The sequence below is a fragment of the Apis mellifera genome, linkage group LG1 (genome assembly GCF_003254395.2).
Source record: "Apis mellifera strain DH4 linkage group LG1, Amel_HAv3.1, whole genome shotgun sequence".
Taxonomy (NCBI): Eukaryota; Metazoa; Arthropoda; class Insecta; order Hymenoptera; family Apidae; genus Apis; species Apis mellifera.
The window spans coordinates 7,551,128-7,577,652 of NC_037638.1; the positions used below are offsets into that span (position 1 = coordinate 7,551,128).

The 26,525-nt window shown below is 37.9% G+C and overlaps 3 protein-coding genes across 3 annotated transcripts in view; 2 read left to right on the top strand and 1 right to left on the bottom strand.

Moving 5' to 3' along the window:
• The window catches only part of LOC113219185, a 491,184-nt gene that overhangs the window by 331,017 nt on the left and 133,642 nt on the right, over nucleotides 1–26,525 (bottom strand). The gene's annotated exons all lie outside the window — the stretch shown is intronic.
• LOC726545 (sialin-like) lies at nucleotides 6,583–9,067 on the top strand. Its single transcript, XM_001122272.5, has 5 exons — nucleotides 6,583–6,993; nucleotides 7,350–7,935; nucleotides 8,206–8,338; nucleotides 8,438–8,679; nucleotides 8,845–9,067. The coding sequence occupies exons 1-5, from the start codon at nucleotides 6,746–6,748 to the stop codon at nucleotides 8,977–8,979; spliced, it is 1,344 nt and encodes a 447-aa protein (XP_001122272.2). The 5' UTR covers nucleotides 6,583–6,745; the 3' UTR covers nucleotides 8,980–9,067.
• LOC726560 (putative inorganic phosphate cotransporter) lies at nucleotides 10,560–12,825 on the top strand. The gene is made up of 5 exons (XM_001122287.5): nucleotides 10,560–10,834; nucleotides 11,143–11,722; nucleotides 11,903–12,035; nucleotides 12,151–12,392; nucleotides 12,611–12,825. The coding sequence occupies exons 1-5, from the start codon at nucleotides 10,587–10,589 to the stop codon at nucleotides 12,743–12,745; spliced, it is 1,338 nt and encodes a 445-aa protein (XP_001122287.2). The 5' UTR covers nucleotides 10,560–10,586; the 3' UTR covers nucleotides 12,746–12,825.

Below are 26,525 nucleotides of genomic sequence, written 5' to 3' on the forward strand. Positions count from 1 at the left end.
AAATGAAAAGCAAATAATTATTATTAATTATTCCTCTGCTGATGGAGGGAGGGAGAGATTCGAGTTTCGATATTTCAAAGGGGAGACTAATAACGAATTACCACCAGTATCTATCAGCATCCTGAAACTTTATCATCCTACGTTTTCCAAATACTAGAATCCAGAATCGAATATCTTATCAACGTTGGAGAAACCGCGATCATTACGAGCCTTTCGAGGGAACAACCCCTCGAGCGGAATCTCGGTTTTCACGTTCGTAAATTATACGAGTTGCATCGTTTCCCGGTGGAAAGCGATCTTGAAGTTTCCCTCGATCGATATACATATATATATATAACCATCTTGATTTACGTACAAGCGAGCCTCGTGCACCTCGTGGCAGGGTAGACACAGAAGGGAATCCGCATCGCTACACCGGTTAACACAGATCCGCCGTTTATCTTGGCCGTCTAATGGCCGAAGAATAAGCCCCACCCCTTGTTTTGCATTCACGTTGCAAGCACGTTAATAGCGGCGTAGGTTTCCCTTTCGCGATGCGCACGTATTTCGGTGCATAATGGAGTGATCTCGAGGAGAAGAAGCGGGAACAAAGAGAGATCCGCGAGGAGGTTTCCTTGTTACACAGGCCAGGGTCTGCCCTGTAAACGCGGGAAAAAAGAAAGAAAGAAAGAAAGAAAGGGAGAGGCGGATTCGTGCTATACTAATGGAAATTGGACCGAGTCGAATGGCTGGTGTCTTGAGTGTTAAGCAAAGCGAAGCGCATTTGAAATTGCTTCGCCAGGCCGCGATATTGCGTGGAGAGAAAGAGAGGCGGCATCGTCGAAAGCAAAGTCAACGATATATTCTAAATGTTAAATACGGGACGGGATAGTTTTCTGGAAGGGAGATAGTTTAGTATCTGTTTGCTCGTTGGAAATTCGTTAACAAGTAACGAATTGGTCGAGAGAGCAATTGAATCATTCGGAACAAATATTTGCACATGATGGATAATTAAATGTACGTTGCTGCTCGTGCACCAAGAATTAAGCTCCTTTATATCGATTTAGATCGATGATGAAGAAAAGATCTCGAAGACAATCTGAAAGTAAGAAACTAACGTTAAACGCATATCTGAACCTGGCCAAGTGAGCATCGTAATTACAGAATATTCGCGCAAACGGCGGGGTTAGATGGCCAACCATTCGTTCCTCCGCGAGGCAGAAAGGGGCATCGAACGATCGGTCGATCGAGCATTGTTAATTCCTCAATTATCCCCCTCCGGCCAAATCGAATCCCCATTTATTAATTAACGCCGCGATAGGCGCATCAGCGCCACCAAGCCTTCCGCTGCCAGCCGGCCGCCCCCTAACGACACGTATTTTCCAACGAAATTGGGCTGACGTGCCGTATGGAGGGCGCATTGGGAATCGGGAGTCACTCGATTCGACCACCGCCGATGGACGATTGCCCTGCAATACCCGGCTACGCCGTAATACGATGGCCCTGGCCATCGTCATGGGACCGGATCCGCGTTGCTCGCGCAGTTGTCGAGCCACGCTTCCCTATTTAACGTCGAGAGAGAGAGCTGGTGGGAACCGCCGCGTAAACGAGTTACATCGTTACCACCACGAGCCGGCTAATTGTAATATTTACTGGACACCGAGCGGGGAAGGTACACGCTCGATACAGCGGCGCCGTGTAATTTGATTCGGCTCGAAACATTCGGTTCGCGATTAGGAGAAGAGTTCGAGACGGTGTTCGAGGAGGAATTTTTGAAGAGTGTTTGTGGTTTCTCTCGTGCGTGGAATTATTCTAACCTGAGAACAAATATGGAATGATTTTATCAGCGATGGTAAGACTTTTTATCAGAGAGAGTTTTTATAAATTATTATTGGAGGGATAACTTTGATCTTTCGCGATTAAAATTACCTGTGAAATATTTATTCTTTTTTCAATTCAAATCACCGATTTACTTTCGCGTAATTATCGCCGTTAATTAGAATCGCAAAGTATCTCCCGCGCGTACGGAACGAAACGAATTATTTGAACGGGATATCATACGATCAAATATCGAAATTGTTCTATAACTCGAATATAATTCACCCGATGCATCGATAGCTTTAATACCGAAACATATCCCTTGGTAACGTAATATTCTAATATTTACCAATCACGTTCAATAATTGGACGCAAAGTTTGAACAAACAGATCTACCATAAAACGAATCTTCATTCGCATCAAAGAACCGGCGATTTAAATTGCTTCTATCGCGTAAACCGACCCATCCATAAATACCGTCCATGACACTCGCCAATCGAATCGAAAATCACATTTTTCCATTTTTTTCCTCTTTCCTTTTTTTTTTTTTTTTTTTTTTTTTAATTCGAAAAATCCTCGTCGAAGAATCAGCTAGGATCGTCGAAGGAATCGCATCACGCCGCTCTAACACCGGTTAATTATAATATTTATCGTATGCACGTTTAACCCGGGAGCATCTTGCTAATTATACACGCGGCGACATCAGAGCCTGGCTAATATGCCAGTATATGGCGGTCCGGTGAAATACTGGGACGACGGTGCACGGTGCGATGGTGTACGTGCACGCCAGGACACGTGTATGTGTGTGTGTGTGTGTGTGTGTGTGTGTGTGCGCGCGGGGATGGAAGAGAACACGCGCGTGTACTGCACTCGGTGCCCGATCGTTTAATATTTCAGGGTCGCTGCCAGCACCACCACCACCATCACCACCACCACCACCACCAGGTTTTAGCGATACACAATCTATCGCACGCGTTGCCGATTCCCATGAGTTTATTGAAACAGCGACGAACGTGTACTCGAAAAGCCTCGTACTCTTCCCTTGCGAATAATGCATCCCACACCGCACGATGCCGCTACGTTTCGCGAGCCTTCCTTTTCCCTCGAATTGCCCGTGAAAAATGTACACGCTATTTCCGTCCCTCCTTCGCGACGACGTAGCGTCGGCGCGAAATCATGACGATCCAAGATTTTCATGGCACGGCACGTCGTCGTCGTCGTCGTCGAGCTCGTTCCCTTACCAGCAACACGATAAATTCGCGCCCATGAAATTTCCACGATGCCTTTACGATCCGTTTTTTCGCTCGCCATCCCTTCCTTCGCAACTGGTATCTATTAGAAGATTTCCTGACCCGATTCATCTCGTTTCAAGGGATAAAATGGGATAAGATGGGTTCTCGAATTTATGAATCAGTTATGTTATTGTTAACCGGAAGTAAGAACTTACGAGAGAATGTATGGAACGAGGATGAGATAAATTTCTATTGGAATTCTTAGAGACAAGATTATAAAAATTAATTTCGAATTTGCATACTCACGTTACGAGGTTTTTATTAACTTTAACAGAGATTCCTCTTGTTCCTCTTCCATATATAAAGGCATTGATCAATTTTTCCATCCCAACATTCGTTTTTAAATCGAACTAGTTACTAGGACCTCCGCGATAAAAAAATAAGAAAAGTTGTCGAACGTCTCCTATAATTAGGAGACGCAGTCTCGAGCGATCTCGCCTCGTATCGCTTCACTTTCGCGCTAGGTGGTCCGACGAGTGGGGCACGAGGAACGCCAACAGAGCATCGCGCGCTTGTTAGAGGAGAACGGACTTCCACCGGCTAATTGGTATTCCAGCGGCGAGAAGTGTCAGCCTTTTGACTGATTCTATTCCGAGTAGGTTGCGCCCTTTTCCACCGGTTCCACGGTGTTTGCACTGCGGAGGGAATCGTAAGACGGCAAAGTGGCTTGACCAACGGCGAGGACCGCCGACAATGCGCCACATCTCGAGGGCCTCGAATCCTCTCGGACCGGTTCCATCCATCGGGGATTTTCCACCGTCTAATCGGTCACCGTGCATCGCTGTCCCCGCGCCTCGGACAGCTCTTCGCGCCCGTGAGCCGTCGTGAAACGAGTTGTCTCTTCTTACAGAACCCGTCGTCCTCTCCTCTTCGTCCCTCCTCCTCCACGATCCTCCTCTTCCCGCTCCCTCTCTCTCTCTCTCTTTCTCTCTTCGGTCTATTCTCGACCGGGCGCGATGGCGCGTTCATTTTTAACGCGTCGAGGCCTCGCGCTTTCTCGAGTGGAACTCGCGTTTCCTCGCGATTCGTCGCGTCCCGCGAACGTTCGTCCCTCGATTCGAAGGAACGAACGAAGAAGATGGTTTGCCTCGATCTTATACGGTCGCCCTTTTTCAGACCCGCGTCATCCGTCTCACGGCACGCTGTCGACGTAATCACCCCCTATCCTACCCGCCCCCGCCCCCGCGAAACATTTCGTCACGGTTGTCGTTTTGCGTCGCGACGTGAAAAGAGCCGACGTTTAAAGCGAGTCTCAGGCGGCGTATCGATCGGCCTCCGCTCGTTACAGATGCACGTTTGTCGAACGTGTGCAGAGAGACGGCCGGTATGCATGAAAGGAGCAGGTAAATTTTCCTTTCCCGGATCGATCGCGCGAAAGAATGATTTGTAAGCGCGAGCATAGGTTGGAGAATATCTGGTTTTCTGTAATATATGGTGTAATATATTAGACACGAAGGTTTAGACACGAAGCACGAGATTATGTTTTTTGTAAAAATTGTACGTTAAGCGTCACATTTTTTTTTTTTGTTATACAGTGATACGATATTTCTCGTGATAAATCATCTCGTCGAGTTATTAATTATATATGACGCGGTTTTATGATAATATGATAAGGATTATGCATAATTATAAATGTATATTTATCGTAATTAGAAAAATACTTGAGCACGAGAGATTTTGTTTAAACGATTTATCTAAATATTACATTGTATCAGATCAAACAGATAGTGTAATATGAATCGTGAAATGAGGCAAGCCTAATTTTATTCTCTTATTAAACAAATCGCAAATGGAGCGTGATAAATGTATAAACCATTATATCCAATAAGTTCCACTTGGATTAAACGTATCAAGATATCAGCGTAACTGATGTATGCGCATAATTTAATAATTTCTGAGAATCCGGTATTAATTTAGAAGATCTATTAACTTTGATTTTGGATATTTAGCATTCGTCGTTACGAATTCACTTTAAAGGAAGTGAACGTGGAAAGTGAAGGGGCGGAGAAAAAAGGGATTGGCTTTTGAATTAAAATTAAGATTTTGTGACGCGAAGAATAATTTAATATTTCTATATAACTACGTTTCAAATTTATTTTGTACTTTATATACTTTTAATTAATTAAACTAAAAATAATTTTGAAAATTTTGAAAATATTTTCACACTGATCTCCGTAAATTCGTTCGTCGATTGTAAAACATCGACACGGTTAAACACGGTTAATAAAATTCACCGTTCACAATTTCGCGTTATATTTCATCGCGAAATAAAGGAAATGTACAACGCGACGAAGAATTCTATCTACTATACTCCAAACAATTCACTGGCATACCACGAACATACCAATGAATCCGATTTGTTTCCATTCCAGAAAAGCTAATCGTTGTGCGCGACTGAAATTTTCACATGCAGGAACGCGTTTATTCGATATTTATGACGATTTAACCGTTGATAGGAATCGCTAATGTCACTAGATTCATAGAGTAAGCGGTGGAAATGTAATGTATATACAGTAGAGAAGCATTCAACAGGTTGACGTCGCACAATAAAAACTTTTAAGCGGTCGATACCTCTTTGAACATCGTCACCGTATGTTAAATAAGAACGATATCGCCACATTGGATACAAAAACGAGTGATCGAACCTTTGAAACTGTGTAATTTAAAAGTATAAAACAAAAAAAAAAATTTTGCAATAATCTACTGGATTCATGAATGACAAAAAGTATTTGCATGTCTTGAAGAACTGAACTTGCCTAATCGCATAATCGATTCGAAATCCAATGTTAATATTGAAAACAAAAGAAACTGATTCGAATGACGCCACATTCAATCTCATCAATCGAATAAGAAGAAATTCAACCATAAACATCGAAAAGTGGATGAATGCACGGAGTCGATTTTCGTGATCGAAAGGAAACTTATGTTTTCAAGAGCTGGACCATCTAGTCTTGTTTAATATTATATGGATTGATTAAAATAAAAATATATGTTATATCTATAATATATAAAAAATAATAATTAATTTAAATACATTCTACGTCAATTGATTCCATTTATTGTCTGAATGATATTTTAATTACGAATAAGACATATCGATAAAATATCAATAATCGAAAAACTACATTTCTCGTACTATCTTCAATCGATTGCATCGTTAACCATAATTCGACGAGTAATCAATCGATGGATGCATGGAGTTGACTGATTTTTGAGATTGATAAGAAAATACACAAATAACAATCGAAATTTGAATTGAAATCCGTCGAAACTGAATTAAAGAAGAGAAAGAAGATGGGTTAGCGAGAACAAATTATTTTTTAATTAACTATCCTTATCGTCCAATTAAGTAATCAAAACGAATCAATTATATAAATACTCGCAACTTTACCGTTATACCGCTTTATTTATTTGTCCAATGTGAAATTCTTTGCGAAAATTTTCAATGCATTAAATATAAATTTACGATATCCGATTCTTTTTCCTGATTCCTGATCACGCAAATCAAGGTTAACCTAACGTCCGATGCGAATAATATCGAGAAAGAGATTGAAAATTTTCGTACGAAAAATTTCTCCTCGATTCAAACGAATTCCAATATACAACTTATATTTTTCGCAACCACAGCGGGATACGTGAGATATTTCTTCGCCATAATGATCTGCGTCGCGAACATGATTGTCTACGGGTTGAAGGTCAATATAGCCGTAGCTGTCGTAGGCATGGTGAAGCATAAAGACGAAGTGTCAGACGCCTCGGACGAATGCGGTTTCCACGATGTCGAGGTTGTTGTCGACATAGAAGGTCCGTTCGATTGGACTTCGACGCAACGAGGTTTAGTTGTCAGTTCTTATTTCGTCGGTTATTTGGTAGGCATGTTTCCATGCGGATATTTCGCAGACCGGTAAGCGTAAACAATTTAAATTAATCGAGTAAATTTGAGTTTTCCAAATTGTAATGGATGATAAATTGGATATTATTTCAAAAAAAAAATTGAACAAAAATGACCCAGTTTAATTGAATACGATAAAATGGGTATACTTGAAAAATAAAACGTTCCTTTCCATTAAAAAATTATCAATATATCTTTAACACGAATCGTTCGCGATAAAAGAAAATTTCTTTACGTTCTTTCAAAATCTTAGATTTATATATATATCAATTTCGATCAATAAAAATAATTCATCGAATTCATAAAAAACTAGAAGATTATTATTATTAAAAAAACAGCTTGCAAAGTCTTACAAATATATCTTACAGTCTCAACACGAAGAACGCTCTGCTGGTCTGTATATTGGGGAACGCGATTTTGACAATGTTAGTTCCAGTAGTAGCTCCCCTGTTGTGGCTACTTTACATCACGAGATTCGTCATGGGTGTGGTGAGCGCGCCCAATCTTCCCATCGTCGCTATCCTGGTCGGTAAATGGATCGTTTACGAGGAGAAGAGTTTATGGTTCGGTATTATTTATTCCGGTCTATCGGTCGGTACCGTCATCTCTATATTGACGTCAGGAATGATACTGCACGGCCTCGGATGGGAGGCGATCTTTTACATACACGGTTTCCTTCCGTTGATCTGGTGCCTTGTATTCTACTTGTACTTCGACGATAACCCGGAAACGCAAAAGTACATAACGGAAGAGGAGAGAGAGTATATCGTGACCTCGTACGGGCACCGTGGCGTTGAATCGAAGAGGATGAAAGTACCGTGGAAATCCATTTTCACGTCGGTCCCGTTTATAGCCCTACTTTTGACCAATACATTCGGTACCTATGTTTGGTACTTCCTGCTTACGCTGCTACCCTTGTACATGAACAAGATTCTGAGATTCGATATACAATCCGTGAGTTCATTTTCTCATTTCTAAATCTAAGAATAATTTAGTATAGATTTCTTTTTTTAACCGAGATACTACAAGTTAATATTTGACCGAACAATGAAAAGAATATGGTAATGTAATAAATGAAATATATATTGTATCAGTTGAAGCAAGCGTACAAGCATGTAACACCTTCTTCTTAATTACTTATATAATCATATGTATTACTTATATAATCGATAACTTAATTGTAAGAATTGTCACTATCTTATGTATCGTTTGGTAATTACGCAGAACGCAGTTCTAAGTTGCTTGCCGTATCTCTTAAGCGCAATGGTGAATCCGATTTATGGAGAACTATTGGATTGGGGCAGACTGAGGAATTATTGGGATCAGACGATGGCGCGAAAGATGGCAATGTTCACAAGCAAGTTCTCTCTTTATATATACTCTTTCCTATTTTCTTAATTGTATTGTATAAAAATTATAAAAAAATGTTCAATATATTTCTTGATCATTTTCACAGGTTGCGTCCCACCGTGTATTTTTCTCCTCATTATCGCTTATATCGGTTGCTATCGGACAATAGTTGTCGTGTTATTGATGTTGAGCGTAATGTTTGCCGGTACCAATTTTCTCGGATTTCTTTGCAACCACAACGATTTGGCGCCAAATTACGCGGGAATTTTGATGGGTATAACGAACACGCCGGGAACACTTCCAGCCTTTATTTTGCCCGCCATAGTGGGCGCACTTACAGAAGACGGGGTAAGAGATGAAACTTTTTAAATATATCAATACTTCTATCCGATATTGTTTTTTTTTTCCCCCCATTATATCAAGACTTTCTGATAATTAATATGGTTTAATAATTAACACGAATATATAAACTATTTCTTCATCTTCATTAATCCAATATATTTATAAACGTAGCATACTATGGCACAATGGAGATACGCATTTTGGGTGCCCATTATTGCACAGATGATTGCTTTCTTTGTATTCACCATCTTTGGATCGGCAGAGATTCAAGAATGGAATTATTACGAAGAGAACGAAGAAAATTAGCAAACTGATTTGTAACATTATATTTCATAGTGAAAAATGTATTTTTACTAATAATATTATTTATTATAGATTATTATAGATTTTTCTTTCTTTGGATACGATAATAATAACTTTCAATTATTTTTAAGTATAGTAAATAATTCCAAGAATGGAATTATGAGGGATTAAATGATAATAATCAAACCTAATTTTTAACCCTATATTTTTATCTTAATTCTATTATTATATACCATTTAAATTAACGAAAAATGCATTTCTACCGATACTATTATTATATAAATTTTTCTGATTATTTTCTTTGGATACAAAAATTAATAAGTTTTATTAATAGTAATAATAAATGTGAATTTATCGAATGTCGTATCTAAGAAAAAAAAAAAAAAAATTTACAAGATTGACGAATCTGCAAAGAATAATAGCACTGAAAGTATTATTCTTTTCTATTGTAATCTTTGAAACTTTTAATTATTTTATTCACCCATTATTGTATGTACATGGAAAATAATAAATATTTATTTTAGTAAAACATTTCTTTTTTATTCAATAACATAAAATTATATAGAAACTATCTTCAGTAATTTCTAAGAATTAATATTTGATATTCGTGATCGTATCAGATTCACATATCTATTATAATCAACTACAATAAATTCAAATAAAATTTAAAAAAAAAGAACCATTATATTTCCCTTAGATTCTACTTTTCCAAAATTCCATACGTAATACTATCAAAATTGGAGAACCTTCGAAACACAAAAATAAGAATTATTATACACAATTTTGTTAAAATCATAATCTTAATATCAATTGTAATAAAATTTTATTTCTATCGCGAGATCCTTAATGAAGATCGATTAATTAAGGACCATCCAATGGATACGAAAATATTATCACAATGTGACAAATCTTATTATTATAATTAGATCGTGAATTTTGCGACAATCTGCGAAATTCTCGCACGAAGAAGAAAACAAATTCTTGAAGAATATCATCATAACGATATATCGTTACGATATCAATAAGGGTATTATCGATATTAATAATTGATAGTCGGAGATCTTTAGTACACTTCAGTCGGTTGCATCGTTAACCATAATTCGATAAACGTCGGAGGAATCGGTGCATGTATGAAAGCTGACAAGACCGATTTTTGCGATCGAAATAAGAGAGATAGACATGCAACTCTACTCTACCGGATACTATGAGAAACGTAGTGCACGTTAATGAGATAAATCAAAGAGATGGGTTAGCGAGAACAAATTTCCTTTAATCTCCCATTATTAAGTATTCAAAAACAATTAATTTTAATACATTTATCTTTATCAATAATAATAATAATAATAATAATGAAAAGATTCTTCTTTTATTGTTTAACGTAATTTTTAACGTGAAAGTTTTCAAAGAAAAGTCTCCTTTTTTTTCTTTTGAGAATGATGTACAAATTAAAGTTAACCTTAATTAAGGTATCAAAAGTAATTTTCAAGAAGATATTAAAAAACTTCTCTCAATGAATATTTCCTCTCATTGAAAACAAAATTTATCCATTATACATACAATTTATATTTCTTGCAAAACTAGTGGGATACGTGAGATATATATTCGCATTAATGATCTGCATCGCGAACATGATCATCTACGGGCTGAAAGTTAACATAACCGTAGCCGTCGTAGGCATGGTTAAATATAAAGATGATAAAAACGACGCGTCGGAGGAATGTGATTTTGAACCTATAGCCCGAATTATCGATATACAAGGTCCGTTCAAATGGACTTCGACGCAACAAAGTTTCGTTATTAGTTCCTATTTCATCGGTTATTTAATAGGCATGTTTCCGTGCGGATATTTCGCGGATCGGTAAGTGAAAGTAATTAATAATTAATTTCCTTCGAAAGGATTATTTTTCAAATTTGAATCGTAGTAGATGATCCCGGTCGAATACGATAAAATGACTATACTTGAAAAATAAAACTATTTCATTAAATGTATTCTTGTAACCTCAAAAAAATTCAATATATCTCGAAAATTTCTTTACGTTCTTTCAAAATCCTAAGATTTATATATCGATATTTCGACCAATAAAAATAATTCATTTGATAAAAAAATAGAAGATTATTATTAGTAAAAAAAAAACAATTTGCAAAATCTTACGATATATCTTGCAGTTTCAACACAAAGAACGTTCTGCTGATCTGCGTGTTGGGGAACGCGATTTTGACACTGTTAGTGCCATTGGTGGCGCCCATATTGTGGGTATTTTACTTGGTGAGATTCGTCATGGGTGTGGTGAGCGCGCCTAATCTTCCCATCGTCGCTATCCTGGTCGGCAAATGGATCGTTTACGAGGAGAAGAGTTTATGGTTCGGTATTATTTATTCCGGAATATCGATCGGCACCGTCATCTCTATATTGACGTCAGGAATGATACTGCACGCGTTCGGATGGAAGGAGATCTTTTACATACACGGTTTCCTCCCGTTAATCTGGTGCCTTGTGTTCTACTTGTTCTTCGGCGATAACCCGGAAACTCAAGTGTACATATCGAAGGAGGAGAGGGAGTACATCATGAGCTCGTACGGGCATCGTGGACTTCAATCGACGAAGGTGCCGTGGAAAGCCATTTTCACGTCGGTCCCGTTTATCGCCCTGATCTTCACCAATCTATTCGGAAATTTTGCCTGGTACTTCCTGCTCACGCAGCTACCGTTATACATGAACAAGATTCTGAGATTCGACATTCAATCCGTGAGTCTCGATCATTCGATATATCCTCGTAATTTCTTTTACGCCCCTTTTTTTCTTTCATCGAGAGACTTTAACATTTATATCAATATTAATTTAATCGCTTATGGAAATGACTTATGAATCATTTGGTTTGAATTATAAAGATTCGCCAATATCGATTTCGTTTTGATAATTACGCAGAACGCAATCCTAAGCTGCTTGCCGTATCTCTTAAGCGCAATAGTGAACCCGATTTTGGGAGAAATACTGGACTGGGGCAGACTGAGGAACTATTGGGATCAGACAATGGCGCGAAAGATCGTAATGTTTATAAGCAAGTTCTCCCTCTATTTCGTTCATACTCGATATACTTTCTTCCACTTTCTTCTTTTTCCTTTATTATAATCCAATACTTAAAATTTGTACACGTTTCTCCATCACTTTCGCAGGTTGCATCCCACCGTGCATCTTCCTCCTCATTATCGCTTATATCGGTTGCAATAGGGCAGTAGTTGTCGTACTGTTGATATCGAGCATGATGTTCACCGGTACAAGCTTCGTCGGATTTCTTTGCAACCACAACGATTTGGCGCCGAATTACGCGGGAATTTTGATGGGTATAACGAACACGCCGGGAACACTTCCAGCCTTTATTTTCCCTGCCGTAGTGAGCCTATTTACGCATGACGGGGTAAGAGATGAGAATATCAAAGAAGAAAAATATCCGAATATTAAATTTAGTACAACAAACGACAAATTATTATTGTAATAATTGATATCCCTATCTCTATATAATTTTTTTTTCATTGTATCGAGATTTTTCGATTAATTACGTATTCAATAATTATCACAAATTATGGAAATTTTTTCTTAAATCTTTCATTAATGCGGTACACGTTTATAACGCAGCATACCATGGAACGATGGAGATACGCATTTTGGCTGGCTGTTATTGGACAGATGATTGCTTTCTTTGTATTCACCATCTTTGGATCGGCAGAGATTCAAGAATGGAATTATTACGAGGAGAACGAAGAAAATTAGCAAACTGATTTGTAACATTATATTTCATAGTGAAAAATGTATTTTTACTAATAATATTATTTATTATAGATTATTATAGATTTTTCTTTCTTTGGATACGATAATAATAACTTTCAATTATTTTTAAGTATAGTAAATATTTAATAGTAATAATATTTTATAATTTTATCGTATCCAACGGAAAAGACTGATGAATCTGCGAACAGTAATGTTGGAATGATTCCAGTTTTTCAATTATACGAGATAAAATTTATAGCAATTATTTTATTTATACATTATTGTTATGTATATGTATACGTTTAAATATATTTCACGAAACAAAAATAACGAAACATTTGTTCCATTGAATAACACGATATCGACGATGAACGAAAAATTACAAAAATCATCCATCGATACGAAAATCTCCCGATGAAAAAGAAAGTGTTCATCAACTTTCTATTCTCTCGTATGTCAACGATATATGGTTAAGTGTCAATAACACATCGACAATATATTAATATATCGATAGTCGCGCATCTCTGGCAACACTTCAGCCGTGTCGTTAACGATAAACATCGACGAATCGGTGCATTTATGGAGACGACGAGACAGATTTTCGCAATCGATAAGAAAATAAATGGTGCAACGGCCGTACTGCGTGAAACGATTAATGCGATAAATCGAAGAGATGGGTTGGTGAGAACATTTTATATTTTTCATATTCGTATCGCCTATTAAGTATTCGAAACAATTAATCATTTTAATCATTTCGTAACTATTTATCTTCAGCATATAATAACGATAAGAATATATCCTTTTCCCATTCGTAATTTAATGTAATTTCTATAAGAAACTTTTTCAAAGTAAACCCATTTTTGCATCTAAGAAATGACGAGCTTAATCCGAATATAATTTCCTGAAAAACTTTTCACGATATTTCTCTCATTGAAATATGGCTAACATGGCTTATATTTATCCTAATATAATAATTGCACACGTTGGTTAAATATGAAAATGAAGAAACTAATTACTTATATTTGTTGCGCTTCGAGCAATATTTCGTAGAAAGTATTCGTGGAAAGTTTCAATCAGTTTTAACTTCTTTTTCTGTTGTTGATTATAAAAATGTATCCAACGTATTGTATTTTTTTATTCACTTTCACAGGTTTCATCAGAGTATTTCTCTCTTCCTATCAATAGTTGCAATAGTTTTGAATTTTAGCTAATACTCTTTCATGTATCAGGATATCTGCACCGACTTGGCACAAAAACTACAGGGGAATTTTAATAGGTATTACAAATATTCCAGCAACTTTTCCACCCTTTATTTTGTTATAATGGATGTACTCACGAAGATGGGATAAAAATGTGAGAGAAATTATCGAATCAAATCCTGAATAATTGAGAGATCAGAGAGGAAGTGAAATTTTTATAAAAGTTGCTCTCATACATTATATTTATAACTTTTATTTTTATCTTTTTATCTTGTATAATTATATTATTACATGGTGGAGATATTTTGGCTGTTGCATAATCGATTGCATTTCTTATATTCGCCATCTTCGAAGTTGGAATTATGGAATACGAAAATTAGTAAATTAATTTGTATTATTTGTTTTTTTGCGTGTTTATGCTATTTCATTCATATCCGATGATGAAAGAAATTTTTCATAATAAAATTGCTAGATTGACAAATCTAGACAAAATATTTGTTATTTATATTTTATATTTTTCTATTGCAATTTTATTGTTACGTATATTTAAATACGTACATTTTAGAATGAATGAATGAATTAATTGATTTACCAAATCGAAATTATTGTACAAGCTCCAATTTCTTAAAATATTTTCAATCAATTTTTAATGTAATTCATAAAAATTTGCCTAATGAATCTGTACGTTCTATTGAATAAAATCTCTGATAGACTGTCGCAATTACAACATTTACAACTTGTTAAAAAAAAATGGAAATAAATATTTCACCGATAATGAAATAATTTATCACGATCCTTGCGTCGTTAAGTAACCACGTGCATAAAAATAGATTGTTATATTCGCGTTATTATCGTAGCTTTAACGTTAATTGTTCAACGAACACGCGCCACCATCAGCGAGCGGCAATATTTTAACCTCATCTTTTGCGGTATCTGCATGTACATGCGATGCACTTAACAACATGCTAATGCACGTGTTAGTGGCATTTTAGATGGTAATAGTAGGTGGAGCAATAAATTCTCCTATGCGTGATTAATTTTCTGCTTCGAAGTAAAACGATAAAGCGTACGTATTAACTCTAAGGAATAAAGCGATGTTCAAAGCATCCAAATTTTCCTTTATTGTAAGAATAATTAACAATAACATTTCTTCGAGTATGTATATCAGAATCTTATAAAAATTCCCATTTTCTTTTTCTTTCTTTCAATCCAAGGGGACAATTTAATATCAACGAGGATATTTTATTAAAAATCCTCCACTTGCTGAACTCGCTAATAGTCCCATCTTGAGATCTCGCGCGAGCTTCGACGATTTGTCGAAGCATAGGAGAGCATCTGAAAAAAGTCTGGCAGGATATCGCGATTTCAATGTTAATCGAGCATTTCCCCGGTCCAGGCGAGCCACCCAAGTAGCGTGGCGAATGGGCAACACATGTTTCCAGTCGCGAGCAACAGACTGTTTCGCGCGTCGCGATTAATCTTACATGCGTTCCGCGAATTTCGTCTCGCACGCAATTCGAGGGATACAATTTCGGCCGGTCGAGAGAAGAAGAAACGATGAAACGTGCGAAAATTGACAATCGTCGGGATAGAAAAAAAGGAATCATTTATCGTGACAGCCTGAATTTCCCTGAAGTATATAAAAATGTGATTCCTATTCCCTCTTGGTGATAATTTTTCGATTTGTCACACACGTTTTAAACATAGAAACGAGATCGATGAAGATATACTACGAGTAATTAATTGATATAACAATTATTCAAAGCATCATGCACGAGTCATCAAAGCTCCTGCTATTCCACGTTTAAATAACACACGTTTTCGTGAAATTTATCGAAATTTACTATCGGGCGAAAAAACGAGGAACAATATTCCGTTGCCGTTTTAAAAAATCCGGTTTCAAGCTCGCGTTATCACAGGTTTTCAATTTATCTACATTAACTCCTCGCTTTAAGGAGGGCCGTTAACGACGTTTCCTCGAATTCAGACCAATTTACACAACGAAAGGATTATGGAGATTGCGTATTAATCGAGGTCAAGATAAAGCTTTCGAGAGATTTCGAGCCGGGGGACCATCCATCAATGCTACGCCTGGGCGATTAATCAAACTCATTCGATCCACCCCGTCGCTACGACTACTTTTATTCCTTATTAATTACGGCTCGGCTCTACGAGAGGCTAGACGAGGAGGGCTGTACACAACAACGTTTCAGAAAGGGGTTTTCGCGTTAAATATGGGCGTATGGGAAAAGAGGTGCGTGGTCGTTGCCGCTTCTGAATATGGAGATCGTCGCCGCCACCGGTGAAAGAGGAGGAAGAGCATAATTTGTCAAGTGTTAACGCCAACCTTCCAACTTCCCTCTACGTCATCGTATGACTCGTAAAGCTCAGCCTCCTCCCCCTCCTCCTCCTCCTCCTTCGATCGTTTCGCCATGGAACAGGCTCTTCTATTCCTTGAAAATCGCGATTAAACCGAGCATTCTGTCAGCGTAATGGAGTTTACTTCGCGTTGCTTTAACAATGAACAGTTTAAACACGCGGTGTAACCCAGAGAAAAGAGCGAAAAAGATTTTGACGTGCGTAATTTTTTTCTAATTTTTATTAATTTAAAGTGCAAATGATTTAACAATTTAAAATGGAACCAAAGATCGAAAGAACAAACCGAAATAAAATTATTTCTATTTCGAAGATTCATTTTCGAATAAATCAAGTTTGAGAATTGTTTAAATACAAAATTTTATACAATTGAATTTTTACTTTTCGAGAAAATCGATTGAATATAGAAGTACGTTGTATCGAATCAAAATTTAAAATTTAATTTTTCATATGTATATGTATTCATTAAACTTGTCCATATTTTACAAACACCGTTCAGACATTCCTTTTTCTCTCCGGTAAATTTCTCGAGCGATCGCAAGCATAAAGTATCGATTTCGAACGAACCCCACGAACCGTGAAAAAGTTAATCGATCCCCTTTTTTTTCATGTCCCATTACGTACCGTCCCCCCCACTGGCTTCTTCTTATTAAGGAAGTCTAGGCTATGAAGCTATCCCACGGAATGCGAGGAAGAATTTCGAAATTGGGATTACATTGCGAACGGTGAGATTGGGAGAAAGTAAGTTCGCGGGCGAAGGGAAGGAACGTGGAAATCGACGGTTGCGACAGTTGGCAACTGTTCTGCGGTTATTGGAACCGTATAAACAGTCCACTCGTTCCCTAGAACTCGTGACGTCTCCAACTTATTGGAGAGTATATAGCGAGGAAATGAAGCGAATGGTTGGCTAAACGATTGCCGGATAACTTGTAAAAAGTGAAGTATACGTAAGCGTGTATATATCTTTTCCTTTTCACGGTTCATAAATTTTTATGCTCCAACCTTCTTTTTCACGCACCTGACAATCGTAAAAATTGAAAATGCTCGAAAATTATTTATAACGACGAGGTTAACATCTGCATTTCTCTCATTGGATATTGGCGCAGTTTACGAAACTTTTGAAAAAGAAATTTTTAACAAACTTCGAGTGTGCTCGAACATTTCCAACGCGAATGTTTTTGTAAAAACTTTAAATTGGGTTCATTAATATATCTTAATTGACGAGTTTTAAAAGATATATATATATATATATAAAACTGGCTGACGCAACGATCGTTTCCTATTTCGCTTTCTTAAATCTAACCTCCGAAATTACAATATTAAATGTATTATTAATACTTGGTATTTTATGTTATCCATTTTCGTTGTAGAAACGTTCGTTCACGTGCAGCAATAACACTCAACTTTTGATGATAAAACACTGCACAAAACATTCTAAAACCCACAAAAACTTTCACTTAAAAACGAGGAAAAATTCAGTTACGTCCCACTGGGCTATTTGAACCGACAACTGCTTGAAGTCAGGCGCAGCTGCGCGCGCATCATGCCGTTACAGAGCGCCGCTACGTTCACCGCGGGAAGATTACATATATTTTAAATGATTATATTCTCCCGTTCAGAACTCTTTCACTTTTCTCGTGAATACTATCGAACTAAAATAAATGTGAAATGTGAAATTCTGCACAGTTTTTAAAATTATATTCATCGTATGAATTTAAAATATGTATAAGAGAGAGAGAAAAAGTTTCGAATAAAAGAACTACGTACGTTAAAATATTTCTTACATCACGATCAGAGATGGAAAATATGAGGAACATTTTGATAAAATGGCATCGATGTGCGAAGCGTTGAGCATTGATTAACGAGTCAACACTCCGAGAGTCGAGAATCTACATTTCAAGTTGGAATATCGCTTTTACAACCGATATATATATACTCGCTACAATCCTACATTATCCTTCCAAGTTCCAACTAGATACTCGATAAGTTACAGGAAGCTGAGAGAAACTGAAGCTGTAAATATATCATGTACAGAGTAGAGTGTGCGAATATGACCGAGTCAAACTGCTTGCAAGATTCACTATCCTGAAAGCGATAGTTTGTATTTGTAACTGCTATTACAACAATAGTTTATGCATAGTTTACGTTTCTATAGTACAATACGTTATAAAATTTAACATCGAATCTACAATTCAATTAAAGATACGCATAAAATTGTTATTTTTCTTTTAATTGAACAAAACAATTGTTCCGCAATAATAATTTTCAATCTTCGAAATAATGAAACAAACTCTTCGAAGGATTAAAATTTCACGTAAATTTCAAATTTGAAAGTAAAAATAACAATTAATTAAGAGGCGATTTATTATTCGCGGGAAATGATTTTAAAAATGAATTTAAAAGTAATTATTAACCAAACGTTTTTGATTGATTAGTGGAGATTAATGAAATATCAAGCAGCCAACGTAATTAACGATTAATCTTACACCAACACGTACCAACTGTAACATTCGCGCGTTTCCATGCGATAAACGTAGAAACCAGGTCAACTGCTCAACGAGCATAGTCAGCTGGCGTTGATATTCCGTCTTGCTAGATTCGATCCAAAGGGTTCGACTAATGCTTATACGAACTACGGTTATACGAACACCTTGAACGTTCTTGGGATTCAGAGTTGAGGAAACTCGTCCGGCTTCGTGATTACAGCTAAATCGTTGACGGCACCGGCTGGTTGGTAACGAAGTCGGTGCCAAATTACCAACAATGCTGAGAACCGGGGAACCGCTTTCCTGCCCAATCTAAACAAGCGGGGCATAAAGTTAGCAACTTTCCCGACACTGACTCTCTCTCTCTCTCTTTGTCACCCGACCAGGACCGGCTCGAAGTCAAGAATCTCGACCTCCCCACTGACTTGGCCAGTATAAATAAATCAACTCGACGACCACCATAGATATCGAATCCGAGGGAATGTAGCGACGATGGACAACTTGTACGAGATCGATTTCATCCTTCATCTGTGCAAAATAGCAAGGGAAAATTTCTCCACGAATTTTTTAATATTTCATGAATTTATGAATTACGAATTTTCACTTTGAGTGTTTAGGGATCGAGGGCACAAATTTTCTTATCCAACGTGTCCAATTATAACTATCATTCCTAAATTCAAAATGGATTACAATTGACAAACACGGAAATGTAAATTCTCTCTCAACTATAAAACAGAATCAGTCGCAATTATTCCATCGATGCGATGCAATTTCTAAAAATAATATTCGAGGGGTGGAATTTTCCTCGTTTCTTCCCAAGTTACGTGCGTTCACTCTATGTACCAACTTATCCACTCTCCTTCCTCGAGGAATGAACTACTTTTAGACGGACACTGCCCGCTACAATTTCCCGAATTGTATCCCACTTCCTACCTCCCTCTTTGTTTTCCTCTCCTCTCGTTCTTTATGAAAGTCCCGGGGGAAGGGGAGGGGGAGGATCGATGCGCCACGCTTCAAGATGGCCCAGTTTCAGGGGAACGGCACTCGACCATAAACCCCCAGATAACGGGGGCAAAGTTTCGCCTTGGTGAAAAAACTTGGTAACCGAGCATTTAAAATAATCTGTAAATTTTCGTAACGATTCGCGGCTAGAAGTTTCGCCTGCTCTTGGATGAATTTTTAACGAATAACCCTTCTTCCTTCCTTCCTTCCTTCCTACTCGAAAGACTCGTTCGTCATTGAAATTTGGTTTGTCGGATTCTATTTCATAGAATGATGGTTGAAATCTTTTTTATTCCAATTTTGTCGATTCCAAGAAGAAGTTTCGATGTGGTATCAAACACAGAATTCACACAGTTGTGTTTGATGAATACAAGATTCCATCGTAGTCGGTTATTGGTTGAGCACCGATTAACAGATTCGTTGTTGGAACGTAACGTAACACGTTGACTGACAGCGATATTATTAAGGGTTTCTAAGATTTCTGGGATGATGTATACGAGCCATTCCGCAATGGTTACAATGGTAATTAGTCTTATCTTCTAGGATAGGTTGGAAGGGAGGGAGGGAAAGAGAGGATGGGAGGAGAGGATCGTTTCCGAGGCTGGATTCCAACACGTTTCCCTTCAGATCCGCGTCTGCTAATATCCCAGTGTCCAAAATCTAACGTCGAATCTCGACATTCAGATGTCGGTGAGAATACCAATTTCACCCTCTCGGTGGAACTAGTTTCGGGACGAGTTTCGTTATCTTTCTGGACGGAGATGACGCCGGGCTAGAAACGAAATTCTTCCTAATAAAACGGTTTCGAATGGAAGATCGTATCACGAGACGATTGATAAAAATTCACCATCGCTTTTTCGGTTATTCACTCCTCGCCTCGATTTTTATCCCGTACACGCATTTTTACTTTCCTTTATTCCTTCGTCTTGTTTCTCCATCAACCAATCTTATTTCTCGTTTTGTAAACGAAATGATAGATGAAATAATTCGCTCCTTTATTTCTCATCCGTCATTTTTTCTATTTTTAACCAATGCTCGTAAGTTTTATTTATAATTACAGCTTCCTTATTAATGAATATATTTCACTGCACGTGCACGTAATTCCGCAATTTAATTTTCTTCGATCGAGATGTTCGTTCGTTCGTTCGTTCATTCATCTCGGCGCTTTTAAAATATTCCGCTCGGAAATGTGAAATAATTACTCAACCAATAAGATATTACCTACGTTGCCAATGGAGATTCATTTCATTCCCATCTTTATATATACACTCGTTACTAATAAGAAGTGTCTCTTCCTTTTTTTAAACTGCATTCATCGAGATATTTCAACGAAACGCGTCCTCCTCCACTTGACGTGGACAAACAAAGCGCATTATGAATCTCGTACACCCCCATTATCCGATAATCAAACTCGACGCGCAACAAATAATAGATTTAGTTGATATTTAATTTCAATAGCCGCTCTCCCGTCGAAGAACGAAGCGAAAGGGGGAGGGGAACGAAACGAAGAGAGATTTATTCGCTCGGTTCCTATATTTTCGTTGCCTCGTAACCACCACCACGCTGTGTTCCGCGCTGGGATGGAAGACTGCACGCGTGTGTCCTCTCCCCTCCTCTTCAACCTGCCGCCAGTTGAATTTTAATTAAAACTTCTCGACTGCGTTAATTGAAAAAATAATTCACGCAACCCGAACCGATTGTTGCCACCGTGTTTCGCCCATGTCCCCGCCATTCTTTTCGTTACAGACGGATTCGTAGCACCACCACCCCTTTGTATTTCGATACCAATATCCGTCAAATCCTCTTTAACATGACAATTTCAATTTTTCCACGATAATCTTTCCTTGTATCTTTTCTTCGATTGTCATCAAGCTTCCACTTGTCCTCAAATGTGAGCATCTTACGTACAACGTTATACGAATGTATATATTTGTATGTATACGTATAAAAAGGAAAGAGAAAAAAAGTAGTTACGAGTCGAGAAATTGTAACCACTCTCTCAATTCCGCATGATATTTATTCGAGCAAGTTTCTTCGTGTCAACGGACGGTTGTCAATTGCAGCAGCCCGCTGTGTTTCCATTAGCAGACACGAAATATCATGTATCTTTCGAAATTAAACTCTTTGGCCGGCGGTCGGGCCGGTAGTTTGTAGATTCAGAGGGATTCCAGGGGCAAAAAGATGGCGGAGAATTTTAAAGTGGTACGATGGTCGAAGGCATTGCCCGCCCGTGTCCTCATTTACTACTTGAAATTTCACGAGCTTGTACACATCGCGTTCTTCGAGAGGAATAAGATATTGCCACATCGGTTCGCTTGGAATTTTCGACGAACTTGTATTATATATATCCTCATCGATCCTCCACGAGGATCCAACTTTGTCGTAACGTTATTTGAAACGTGATCTCACGCGCTGTATTTTTCGATCGTGAGTACACGCACAGCTTCGTCGAAACTGGGTTAGCAATCGCTTTAGAACAGCATCTTTCAAAGATATTGGAATAAAAATGAAGTCAAAACTTTCTATCTTTTTTCCATACACTTTTTCCTTTTAGTTTCCTTGCTCATTTCGCTTATTTGCTTCCTTCGCGAAATATATAACTTATTCAAATTACGTTCATATTTCGCGAGGAAAAATTTTTTTATCCTACATACGAGTGTAAATCGTACGATATAACCGAGTAAGAAGAGCGTAAGAACAACAACTTTCCGATCGAACTCGATGCAAAGTCGGATGGTAGAAAGAAAATATTCATAGAAGGGAGGGAATGGTAAGCATTTTTTAACCGATTAAAGGCTTTACGTCGCGGAGAGAAAGGTATCGAGAGGGAGGAGGAGAAAGAAAAAAATTTCTTTTCGGGGACATTACCTTATTCAAAAGGCTCTCTCCACTTGGAGTGGTTTACTCGGGACTGATTCTTTCTTTACAGCCGGGATCATCGACTCAAAGGGCAGAAAAGTCAAATTGCCTATAGCGCAGGACTCTCCTCTTTCTTTTCTTACGACTCTCACTTACGGCTCAACTAAAGGGAGATGCTCCCTTCGTCCCTTTTTCATTGCGGCTTCCCCGCGGAGGGAATGATTTCAAAGAGAAGTCTGCTTTAAATAATTTCGTCCCGCGCAACTGTGGGATTTTATTGGGAGAGCAGACGTAAAAGCCCGCCATCTCTCTTCCTTTATATCCACTCTCTCTCTCTCTTCTCTTCTTTATTTCATTAAATTGATCATAACTCAGATACGAATACTCTTTCTCCCCCTCCTCTCTCGATGCACACATGTCGAAATATATTCACGAAATTAACTAACTCGGCACTGTTAAAATTCATCGTGAAAAGTAAATTTCCCCTTTCATTCAATCTCTTTCTTTTCTTCCAAATTATTTTCCAAAGCGGTGAATTTTTCAGATGTTCGAAATATCATCGTCGTTATTCGAAAATATTCCACTTTTTTTTTTTCGAGAATTTAAATTTTCAGAGAGGGAGTAGTTACCGAAAATTTCGACCCAAAACCCCGTCGTGTCGATGATATAGGAAGGTACGGATCGGTTCGCAAGTGATAGTAGTATTTTTATCCTCTTTATCGAAAATTGATATTGCAATATCGTTAAAATGTTTTCACCCCTCCCTCTATCCTGCGTATAGTCGATATTTTACGATAATCGCCGCTAGCAAATTCTTGTCGTGAACGAGACACGCACACACACACATATACACACAGGTTAAAGAGAGAGGAGAGGGGAAAAAAGGTTAAGCCCCCCCCCCCGAAACTTTGTTGTAATACTTGGCAGCATTAACGAAAGATAATAGGGATGCCATTAAAGCGTAACGTGTTTGAAGGAAGCTACGTTTGCGCATCCGCTTAGAACACGGCTTACGAACCTGATACAACCTAATTATCGTCCGCCATACGCGAGAGCGCGTCTAACCTATTATTTTCAACCGATAGCACGGAACTAATGTAATTATATATCCATTCCGCTTTTGATGCGGTTTTAATCCGTTTCCCCTCGCCATCACCTTTCGTCCTTACCTCGTTCCACGAATATAGCCCGCGCGATCTATCCGAAAGGGGGAAACAACCACCACCCCGGCGTATTTCCGGCGGTGCTTCTGCTGCTTCGCGTCTTTGATCGCGATCGTATCGTTCCGCATCGATAGCTCGGATCTTTAATCGATATTGTACCACGAGGATGCATTATTCGTGATATTTTAGAAATTTGATACAGAGATTTTTTTTAAGAAATATATAATATATAAGGGAAAAGTAAAACATTGATTGTTGACGTGGAGAGAAAATTGGAAGGGGAATATATACGAGAGGTATATACACGAGAGCAGCATCGGGTGAAAAATTTACTCGCTGTAAGAGAGGAACGTCTTTGGAAGATGATACGAACAGCGCATAAAGTATAAACGCGCACTAAAACATCGAGCACGAAGCGCGTGAGAGGCACAAAGAATACGCAACGAGGATAATATCGAAAAATATTTGTCTCGAAACATTGATACTTTATTCTCCCCGATTCATCGAATTCTACGATCTGGGAAAATATCGTACACAAAAAAAGAAGAAAAATAAAGGAATAACAGCCCTGTTCTATAATATAAATTTCTAAACATTCTCCTCTATCTTCGTCAATCTGATATATTCGTCATCCGTTCATTTCGTTCAACGACACGTAAAATTATTTATTATTTTCGGGGTTGCGCTCGAGATGGAGAAACACAAATTTCAAAGAAGAACTCGAAGAACAATATATTTCTCGATACACGCACGTACACAAACACACACACACAGAGAAGCGGCTGCTACTTCATTTGCTCGATTAAACCTTGAACGCGTTGAAACGCGCGTTGAAGTTTGTCGAACCGTAGCTGTCTCTCGCCTTCACGAATCCTAACACTTACTCGGCACTAATGAGTCTTCTCCCGAAGAGTGGTACGTAAGAGCGACTTCGTAATGATCGTTTATCCAAGTACTCGGACGTAAGTTTCTGCAAATTGACGTTGAAGCGGGGCACAGAGGGGGGAGGGGGAAAAAGAAGAAGGAAGGGGGAGGGAGGAGGGATAAGAGTGGAAAAAGAGGAGGAACCGAAAGGAGGGGGGGGAACGAAAGAATGCAATAATAGAAAAGGCGTGTACGTCTTTCAAATGTCAAAGCGGCCGAGCCAACGCGCTTAGCGCTCGCAATTATCCTTGGATTCTCGTTAAGATGGAGGGGGGATAGATGTTTTTTACGTTGGGAAGGCCGAGCGCCCTCTCATTAAGAGCTCTTAAAAAACACCTAACCTCGTTCAAAAGACTCTCCTCTCGTTCTTCGTTCCAACGATTATCGATGGACTCCTTCGAATTGGAGGAGAAAAGGGGTCAGAATTATCGAGGATTCGGAAGCTCGCGTTTCTTCTTCCCTTCTCCGTACTTTTTTTTTTAATGACCGGTACTTACTAACTCGGAGGAGGGAGGAGAGGGGGAGGAGAGAGCAATGCAGGGTTAAGATCGATTTTATTATAAGGAGAACGAGAAGTTTCCAAATTGGTTGTTTGGGCTCGGCAAGCGCGGTGAATTTTACGGTGATTACGCGGTTGAAAAATATAGTGGGAAAGGAAACAAGCCGCGCTATTACATCTTAATGGGCACCGGCCGTGGTCACAAATCTTTGGCTAACGAGCGTTCTGACAAGAGAGGCGGTGGATCGAATCGCTCGCCAAGGACTCGATCGACAGGTGGATTCGTAGAAATTGATCCGGGGATGATATTACCGATGTTACATTCGTGGTTTGGCAAGATGGATAGAAAGATTGGGATGGAGGAGGGGAAAAGTTTTAAAAATTAGGAATAACGGTTCGGAGAATCGGTGAATTTTTGTTGAATCGAAATAAATTTGACGTTGAAGCGAATATTTTTCCATTCATCGTGAGACAATATTCTTAATCTCCGTTTCTTTCCACGGTTTTTAAGATTTTTGCTCGTAGTTGATCTTCTTTTATCGCTTTCCTTTTTTTCCTTTTCCCTTCAATCTTTAAGTTTCGCTTCGCTTTATGCAAAGTTGTTTGCAGTGCTTGCTTTATATTTCACGACACGATAAAAGCAAATATTGTGCTAAGTATCGTGTACACGGTTACGTTGTTATTGTATTAAAAGATGATACGATGAAATGGATGTTTTCAGAATCAAACAGATTCTGATACTCCAGTTATTTATACCGAGAGATAATTCCTTTTATTTATTCATTTATTTTTTCTTTTTTTGATCAAGATGCTGTGTCGATTAAACGTATATGCAAATAAATTATTCTACAAACACTCACCCCGTAATCCTTTCATCATCAGAATAAATGGTTAATAGTGTACATACCTGAAACAAAAAAAATATTTTATCATCAGTAAAAATTCTGACGAATTAATGTTCATTTTCTTATTCTTCAAATATATTATTCTACAGAAAATAATATTCTTCGAAATATTAAATATTAAATATTGTTGTTATAAACAGTACATCAAATTCAACGATTCAAATTTCATACAATTAAACGAAATAACAATTTCACGTAGATATTAATGCTAATTTCGTATAAAACAATCAAACAATAAATCAATTTCGAAGATGAAGAAAGTTTTTGCTGAAAGAAAAAAATAATAAAAACGTCAATTTACGATCGAATATAATACTTATATTATTTTATTCTAATTATTAAGAACAGCCCGAGGTTTCTTTCTTTCTGA